This window comes from Oculina patagonica, chromosome 8 (genome assembly GCF_052425735.1).
Source record: "Oculina patagonica isolate OP01 chromosome 8, crgOcupat, whole genome shotgun sequence".
Lineage (NCBI taxonomy): Eukaryota > Metazoa > Cnidaria > Anthozoa > Scleractinia > Oculinidae > Oculina > Oculina patagonica.
The window spans coordinates 16,673,936-16,683,492 of record NC_135765.1 but is presented as its reverse complement, the minus strand read 5'-3'; the positions used below and the strand labels follow the sequence as shown (position 1 = coordinate 16,683,492).

General features: G+C 38.2%; 1 protein-coding gene across 1 annotated transcript; it reads left to right on the top strand.

The window, feature by feature from the left end:
- The first annotated feature begins 225 nt into the window (after positions 1 to 225).
- LOC144663948 (carbohydrate sulfotransferase 11-like) lies at positions 226 to 8,157 on the top strand. Its single transcript, XM_078525050.1, has 3 exons — positions 226 to 366; positions 2,216 to 2,289; positions 6,322 to 8,157. The coding sequence occupies exons 1-3, from the start codon at positions 255 to 257 to the stop codon at positions 7,102 to 7,104; spliced, it is 969 nt and encodes a 322-aa protein (XP_078381176.1). The 5' UTR covers positions 226 to 254; the 3' UTR covers positions 7,105 to 8,157.
- Positions 8,158 to 9,557: the final 1,400 nt, after the last annotated feature.

Genomic DNA, 9,557 nt, shown 5'->3' with positions numbered 1-9,557 from the left:
ATGAAACGAAATGCACCATGGGATACTATCTGGATGTGAGCTAGGCTAGCTCAAGTGAGCGTTGCAACTGACGTCATGGCGGCCATGCTGGGGGACAGGAACAAAGCGTTTCCTTCCGCTGGGAATTTAACATTTTTATCATGCAAATTTTACGAAAATGTATTTTATTGTTTTGACCCCCAACATGGCCGCTTTGTCACGTGGTTGCAAGCCAGCAATATGCCAATTTCATATCTCGAGCAAATAATCAAATCATGATTGTTTCTTGGCGCCGCCGGATAAAAAGGTTGCTTTGTATTTTCAGCCTTGCCGTTTTATCACTTTATACGGTATACAAATCAGGGATTGGAGCAAATGGCACATTAGGTAAGGTTCAAGTTATTTATCGTTCATAAACTCATATTCCGTGTTTCTTCAGCCGTATCGTTTTCTCTGATTTCGAAATCGTGGTGGCATTCTGTTTCCATTTGCATCAAGTCACAAATTAAAGGGCGGTGAAAAATTTAACTTAAGGAAGTATTGTTCGCAAGATTAATCGACGATTGTAGTTGTGGAACAGTTTAACCTGATGCAAACACTAGTAGACATTCAATCCTATGAGAACAACAAGATCACGAAAACATGTAAATTCAATTCTATATATACGTTTGTCACCGGTGCAAACAAACGAAATAACGAAATACTTAGGAACATTACCGTACCCAAATTCGCAAGCGCGATCTACTGTCCTGATATCCTACGATATCAAGTCACTGATGACTTGATATGCCACCATATCACGGTCACTTTGAAGTAAAGTAGTGTTACAGTACGATGAACTGAAAACAGGTTTTACCTAAAAAACAGAACTTCGTAATTTAAATTTAGCAGTGTTTAGCGGTCGTAAAAAGAGAAAAACTTTCCCGCAAAAACTATAAAACTTGAGCGCGCTCGCCAATTGCGGGATGTTTGCCGACGAGTACTGAGACATTCAGACTGAAAAATGGAGTCGGAATTTCCAAATTTTTCGCTTTATTTTGATTTTTAAATTTAAAGAATGAAACTCTAAACAAACGAGTGGAAAAAAAGCAGGAGAGGAACTTGGTAAAAGTGCTGAAGACCAAGTCAACACAATTTGAAGAACGTACTTTGCAAGCATGGCTTCAACAGAGCGATAAATATAACCGGATTTTTGGCTGAATTTGGGTACGGTAAATACCTAATCATACCTTTTTGGTACGCTTCGGCTGCATATCAGGCTCGTTTGGTCTCGCCATGGGTATTTTGGTTCGACTGCGTCTCGCCAAAATACGAACCATGGCTCGACCAAACTCGCCTGATATGCTACCGAAGCGTACCAAAAGGTACGATTAGGTATAATAATGACACATACATCAGGTACACGAGGACATTAAGAAGAAAACGAAGATTAGCTTAGAGTTAGAATGTTTTGTTTTTGCCCTTGGGTATTCAATTTGAATCATGCCCATATTTTGCATTATACTTCGATTATATAAACAAAGCCTAGTCATGTGTCACTTAAGCCTGGTTTTCACTAGCGACGCAAGCACAAGCGCAAGGATAACAGCTCTTATTTCTCTGTGAAAACGGAGAAATAAGCACAAGCGCATTGCATTTGGATGCTTGTGCATGTGCTTGCGGCAAGCACAAGCACAAGGATCAAAATTTGTCTTTTTTGCGTGATCGCGCTTGTGCTTGCGTCGCTAGTGAAAACCAGACTTTAGAATTCAGCCTCTGTGATAAACTGTTTCTAGGTTATTCAAGGGGCATAGTTATAGTAGTTGCAATATAAAAGCTGTTAACTTTAACGATGTTGGAAAGCTTACCGTGAAAAAACCTGAAATAACTAAACACTCCATCAAAGCTGTTAGCTATCAACGGGGCGGGGGGGGGGGCAGGGAAAAACACACCAAATAATAGGGGGCCTTCCAAAAAATGCAAGGAAAAAAATCTAAAATCAAAACAGCCCATCCCCTCTACATAAATTATGAACCCTCCCTTAAAGGAAGGTATTTTCCAAAGATCTTTGCCATTCATCAATTGAATCGCTTAGTTAAAAGCTGCTGCTAATGTTCATTGTCAGAAGATATTTGCCAATGCGATTTTCTTTTGTAATAAATGTAGTCTTAATAATGCATGTATGCCAACAACGTATGCTTCTTGATTTTGGGTTGAGTATCAATTGTTAATTTATTTATTATTTTCCTTTTCTTAGAGAATGTAGATCTTACAGCAACGCGAAGTTATCCTAGTGTTGAATCCTCAAAGCTTAATCTATCAAATTTGCAGGTAGGTTCACATTACGCATGTAAATAAACATTACAGCAAACACTCATATATAAGAATTTGTGGATTACCGTATTAATTCGATTAAACGCCGCGGCGTTTATTAAATTTTTCGTGATTCGTGTGCGGCGTTTATTCGATCGAGGGCGTCGTTTAAAAAACGTTTATTAAAAATTCAATTTATTTCTTGCTAACAATAGCATGGTAACGGAACACTTGAATTTTTAAAAACAGAAAAATGTTTTAGTGCTTGTCTGAAAAGTCATTTTCAATATCTTAAAACATTGTAACAATCAAGGAAAAATATTTTAGGCTTGCTCAAACTTGATTTTTACTGGATTTGCGCCGCATCATGATGCGGCGTTTATTCGAGGGCTGCGTTTTATTAATATTTCTGCCCTAATATGCGGCGTTTATTCGAGGGAGGCATTTAATCCAATAAATTGGTAAGAGCTTACAGGGTGAAATTTAGTAAATCAATCACCTTAAGAGCCTGATTTCGTCACAGACATGCACCATATTAGAGCCCACACCCTGGCTCTGGAAAATAAAGTTCCTATACGCAGATTTTTTTTGAAATAGCAATCAAAAACACATACACAAAAATATTCAGCCTGGGCCACGTCTAGAAAGGTCGTTGTAGAACTGTATTTTCATATTGTTTGTCATCATTGACATTATTTAAGCAAAGCATATTTTCGAGGTAAAATTTAATTCTTGTGCAAAATACTTTACAAATTTTGTGCCAATTAACTGCTAATTTTAAGAATACGTAATTCATTTATTTTGGCTTCATCTGAGGAATTGTCTTGAAGCAAAAATCCTGCAAACAAAAAAACGCTTCAACTTCTCCTTATGGACGCCGCCTCCATAATACGAACACAACGATATATATATAAAAAATTGAATCTCTTTAAGAACACCTCCACTATACGGGCACTCAACTTTGTTGGAGCCCGTAGTAAAGAAGTTAGACTAAGAAACCTTGTAAAACTAAGAGGTAATTAAAACGAAAACTTACAAAATAACATATATGCAGGTAATTCCCATTGCGAATAATTTATCAACAAAGCATTCATAGAGATAGGTCTTCTTTGTTGGGTTACTGAATAAACTCTCGATTATTCCTTGCTATGAGAGATATTTCATTCCCGAATGAAAAGAATGGCATACATTATCCCGGAAGTGACGTAAAGGCTCGAAGTCACTGTGAGATGCACGTGTCACATAGTGATTACAACACGTAGATTTGTTATTTTAATAAATATTTCCGTTTTATTTGTACATTTTGGGCGTTCCGGACTATTCGGTATGTTTGGAAGATGTATCGGTGGGTGTTTTGGGGGTGGTTCTGGGGGGTCTCAATAGGGTGGTGGCTTTTACGGTTAACGGTTCAAATTTTGGCTGTTTTTCGGCTAACGGTTAATTTCCCGGTTAATTTGTTTTCATTACGGTTAACAGAAGTTAAAATTAATTTCCATTATTTTTAAAAGTTAAAAATTAATTTCCATTACTGAAATCCATTTTTTTGGTCATAGGACCATTCTGGGACGGTGAAGTGACCTAGTCTGTTTAATTTTAAATTATTTCAAAATGTTATATATTTAAAATATTTTACGGCTAACGGTTGAAACTTTCCAATTTTTACGTCCAACTGCTAAATTTTTGGCCGTTTTACGGCTAACGGTTAAACCCACTGAGAACCTCGTTCTGGAGTGTTCCGAACTGTCTTGGGTGTTTTGGATTCAAGTATTTACAAATCATGTAGAAGCCACCAAAATATCTTCTTCAAATATGAATTTCAGTGAGTTTTAATATAGCGTGCCTAGGTTTTGCGTCAGCGTTAACAAGTTAATATTTTGTCAAAACCATATCTTTTTCTGCTGGCTAGTTTTATATTTTCGATCAAACCAAAAGCAGCTTAGAATAACCATAGCACAAAACGGTATTTTCTTATCCCTTGAGATTTTCGACTTGTGTGTCCTTGGCGTTTGATTGACAGATGAGCCCTAGTCCTCTAGTACAGGCATAAAGATCAATGACATCAATTGGTATCAATGACTAATCGATGGGTAATCAGTTGATTAGTCATTGATCATTGGCAATGATCAATGAGTAATCGATGAGTAATCGAAGCCCAAAAGGTTTGTGGCCTATCGATTACTCATCGATCGCATCAATTACTCATTGATGTGATTGATTAAGAGAATAAAATGACTTTTTGAAGGAATATTGTTTATTTGCGCCCACGTAGTGTCATTTGTGGCCCGAGCGCGAAGCGCATGGGCCACAAGTGACACTATATACATGTACAAGGGAGCAAATAAACAATATTCCCGAAAAAAGTCATTTTATTATCATTATTATCAATACACAAGGCCAAATAACATCTAGATAGGTTACACATTCAGTTTAATGAAGTTAGCATCATGATTTTCAATTCAAATAACACGTACAAGTACTTCGTCGCAATGAAAATTATACACGATGCTACTGAGGCTTATGTCTTATTGTGTAGTTGTAGTATAAAAGAGCTGGCTGTAGTGTCTCTGAAAATAATGAGCAATGGGTAGATTTATGGATAAAAATACTTTACATACCGGTACTTACATTTTCCGATTGAACTTCGGCGTAAAATTCCTGCAACTGCTTTAGCTAAATTAGCTGGACCGGAGATACACAATTCAAGTGAACGCTGTTTCGTTTCTCGCAAGACAACAAGGAGTTGCTCTCTTTGTCTCTTCGCCTTGCGCATTTGCTTCTAAATCTGATTTTTTGGCTGAATTTTGTCCCATTAACAACAAATAGACTTTGAATTTTCCTACCGAACACAATTCGCTTGTCGAAAAACTGTTCGAGACTCTTGCTGTACGCATACGCACCTGAATAGTTATCCCGCATCAACGACGCTGATTGGTTAAAGTTAATCGGATGATGAACTGAGAACCAATCAGCTTGAGGGCCGTTAATGCATTAACAGCCCGCTAGGAGTCATTTGCGGCCCGCAAAGCGCGTGTTTTCAATAGGGCGGTTTTCAATTTGGCCGCGTGTATTGACAATAAAACCTATTGATGTTATTGATTACTCATTGATGACCCATCGATTACTCATCGACTATTATACTGCGCACAAAAGACACACTTTCCTGTTTTTGTGCCATCTTGTTGGTGTGCGATTTTTTGTTAGATGTATTTTTCTTCATAACTGGCGTTCCTGTTGACGAAGTTACGCCTTCACAGAAGGTTAAATAACCTTCCCGCTTGTCAAGACGTGAAGTGCTTATCACAAATACAGATATTTCTTAATTGTGCAATATTTCACTTTACCCAACTCTTTATTTAATAATAAAGCAACTCCCTAAACAGGAACCAACCAGTCTAAAAACGAAACTAACAAGTACGCTAACAAGAATCGACTACGGAATGAGATGATATCGATGAGTAATGAATGAAATCAAAGACTTATCAATGCAATCAATGACTAATCGATGCAATCGATGACTAATCGATAACCAAAAATTTTGTGGCCTATCGATTAGTCATCGATTACTCATTGATCATCGTCATTAATCAATGACTAATCAACTGATTACCTATCGATTACCTATTGATTGCTCATTGATTTCATTGATGTCATTGATGTCATAGCTCTAGTCCTCTCTGGGATGTCGCCGTTTGACTCACTAACGCTCCAAAACGTGCCTTAAGGACCACGGTCCGTGTACTACTGTTCTGGTGACGTCATCTCAAAAGTTTGCTAAGGATAAACAACGAAATATAAAATACTTGCATTGGAGAGAAAGGCGATCCCAGTTTTCATGTTTACATAAAGTTTCAGAGAGTTTGGCTTCAATCGTTCGAGATCATTCCCTGAATTCCGTCGTAGTTTAAAAAGCTCTGGGAGTCAAGGGGTTAACGTGTGTCTTGGGATTAGGCTTTAGCTAGTGAATGCGCACATTACCTTTGACACTATGCTAGTAATAGTTTCCTTAATGCGTTATCTTCTAAAATTTGTTAATACTTGTTTTGTTATCAGGAATTAAAAAGCTCCTCGATGAAAAGATTTTGCCAACAGTCCGGTCACCTTTCCGAGTACGTTTTACATCACATAGTGGTAAGTCAGAGTTTAAAAGTGCTCTACTGTTCCATCCCTAAATGTGCTAGTAGACAGTTAAAAAGATTGTTCTATCCCAACCGCCACACAATTAACTTAGCATATTTCTCCAAACAAGAGCAAAATATGATGTTGAAAACATATTTCAAGTTTGCATTGGTTCGTGAACCTTTTGAGCGTCTTCTGTCCTCATATAAAGACAAGTTTCTTCACCCAAGACAAGAAGACCGTCTATTGCTAGAGCGTCACGGAAGAAATATTCTGAGGAACTTCCGGCCGAATGCTTCCCAGCGTTCCCTTGAACAGCTCAATGACATCACGTTCCGTGAATTTGTGGAGTACTTAGTTAAAAAAGGAAGCGAGTGGAAAACCCATGGGGTAATGGACCAACACTGGGGTAATTACGTGAACCTATGTGGAATGTGTGATATCAAGTATGACTTCATAGGACATTATGAAACTTTGGAGCAAGATTTAGCAGATTTTACAGCGGCTGCAAGGCTGTCCGTCCAGGATTCAAGACCTTTTAAAGCGTACAAGCACACCCCTTCCAATACATCTTCTTCATTACTTAAGTATTACTCGCAGATTCCTTTAGAGTGGATCGATATCTTAGGTCGGATATACAAGACAAGCTTTGACATGTTTGGATACAATTTTCCAGGACCTCTAAAGAGTCTGTATGAAAATAACACGTTGGTCTAATTTTTTAGGGCGTTGCTCGGTGCTTGGCCTATATTAAGAAGAAAGCTCACCTTTAATAATTAATCACTGAGACAGGGACTCTTAAATCATTCCTCAGATAAATTAGCTTCAATTTTACAGTTTGACTTCGCGTTAAACTGTCCACCATAACTCAAATAAGAAAATAAGAAAGTGGTGTTTCTAATGTTTCGATGGTTGGCCCTATTAGCACTTGTACTAAATCAGTTACCGAGGGTAAACAAACGCCATTTTTTGTATGCGTTTACTGCGTGGTAGTTGTTTTGTTTAATGTATACGCTATAAGCTTAGAATTAAGTGAAAGTTTCAAACGTTTCCAAGGTACGGTGCTGCCACTTCTTCAGTGGAAAAAATATCACAGACAGAAGAGGCAGCAGGTTTGAAAAGTTTGGAACTTCTTTTTGCTTTTTGGAACTCTTAGGGCATTGTACAGTTTATATTTTAGTAAGAGGAGTTAGAATATTTAACTAATTTTTCTGATGCAAAAAATTACTTTCAAATTGAAGGAAACCTCAAAAGAGTAGTAAGGTAGAAGAACACAAAAGTAGTTATGACAATAAAGCGAAAAGAAACAGTAAAGGTTTCGATTAAATAAGATTAAGGCGGATAAAGAGCGAAAAATCTGCGCGACCTCAGTGAAGTATGTGAAATTAAGAATATATGCTCATTATTGCAAAAAAAGACATTCGTTTCAAGGCTGCTGCCTCTTCTTCAGTGGTGAAAGTGAACTTTTACCATTGAAAAAGGGGAAGTAGCCTCGAAACGTATCTTTTCTTCGTTTTGAAACAACATTTGCGCTGCAGAGTTTTCTCCTCAGGGAAGTAGGCTACTTAAAGTGGCCTTTTATTACACGTGCAGGTTGTTTTTCGTTTGTTTGCTTTATTTGTTTTGTCTGAATATTTTTTGGAAACAACACGTGCTTGGTGTTAAATTTATTTTTAAGACTTTCTTTAACCGTATTCAGACAGGATTTTTTCAGACCGGGGGCGCATTCCCCTCCTCTCTGTAACTTAAATAAACTTCAATAATACTTAACCAGTCACAATAAAACTTAGAGAATAGTTTGAACGACACTATTGGTCTAAATTGTGAATGCAAATTTTTGGAATGATCTTTTGTGATCCTTTACGTGTTTTGGTCCACTGAAGTGACAGCTTCATAACGGCGATCAAAAGATCTCGAATGGACGTTGGCATAAAGCTTGTCAACAACATCGAGGAATTTCGGTTAATGGATTGAGCGATTTTGAAATGGAAATATGTATTAACATCGTGCATACTAACTCCTGAAGAGATCGATCGTAATCAAAAAGGGTCAGAATGCAAACTTCCAATTTTCCACGCGAGGACTTCAGCATGATCGAGTAAATAGGTTACAATTTCTACGGGACCTTGTGAAAAACGCCCTGTTCACAGGTTTTCAAAATTTTGCACCTTGTGTAAACTTTGAAAAGCATGTTTTTCATAGGTGGATAGAAACGGCATTACTTTTGCTTGTTGACCGTTTAAAGAGGATAAAATGTTTCCCGCAATGATTGCACCCTCAATATTTCAATCACTGACTGCTATCCGCGACAATCCCCCTCCTCCACATGTTCAAACCTCACATCTTCACCCTCCTTTTCATATCGTGAAAATCATCTGTTACGTCCTCAGCAAGTAAAAGAGACCTTCAGATTGCAGTACGAGTACGACTTTTTCAAATCTAATACTTATGCTTTTGATTAACGCTTTTCACACCAATCCCGTACCGATAGTCTCCGTTAAAACTGGTCACCAACAGGGAGGGGTGAAGGCTCTGGAAACGTGACTGGATTGAAATGCGAAAGTCGTATTCGTACTCGATCTCGTACTCATACCCCGATCTGAAAGTCCCTATTTATCGAGATCAGCGTCCGCCATATTGGTCAGGGAAAGGGAAACCCCTCACATTGCCTTGCCTTGAAGCCTTGATGCTTCTGCATCAAGGCTTTTCCGCTCGAACCCGAAGGTTCGACGCCCCCTTCCTACCGCCCTGGCAAACACTCACTTTTCCTGGTCAGTTTGTTTTGTCCATTAGTAAAATGAATATAGCAAAAATAAAAGCTTTGACCGTGTAGTTTTTAAGTTATTAGCCTCAAACAATTCGCAAGAAAACATCTTTGCGAGTGAGGGAGCCTAGTTGTTTCACGCTTGATGGCGCGTTAATCGCTCGCGTATGTGCCAAGGTAACTGGCCGCAGCTGTAACGAAATCAAAAAACCCGAAGAAAACGCTTTTTTACAGGACACGGACAGGTGAGCGTATTCAAAAATTATCCAGCTTTCGTTTGTGTCGATATTGGTCGCAAAAAGAAGAGGAAGAAAAGACTTCAAAGCGATTTCGTGCAGCGTGCTCAAATCGCTTTGTGAAAGTGTTGCCACCCTTGTCAATTATTATTATTTTTCTGCTATGTCAC

Coding starts and splice junctions, on each gene's coding strand:
- LOC144663948 (XM_078525050.1), top strand. CDS start 255: ATGATTGTTTCTTGGCGCCGCCGGATAAAAAGGTTGCTTTGTATTTTC. Junction 367..2,215: donor TGGAGCAAATGGCACATTAG/GTAAGGTTCAAG, acceptor TCCTTTTCTTAG/AGAATGTAGATCTTACAGCA. Junction 2,290..6,321: donor TTAATCTATCAAATTTGCAG/GTAGGTTCACAT, acceptor TTTTGTTATCAG/GAATTAAAAAGCTCCTCGAT.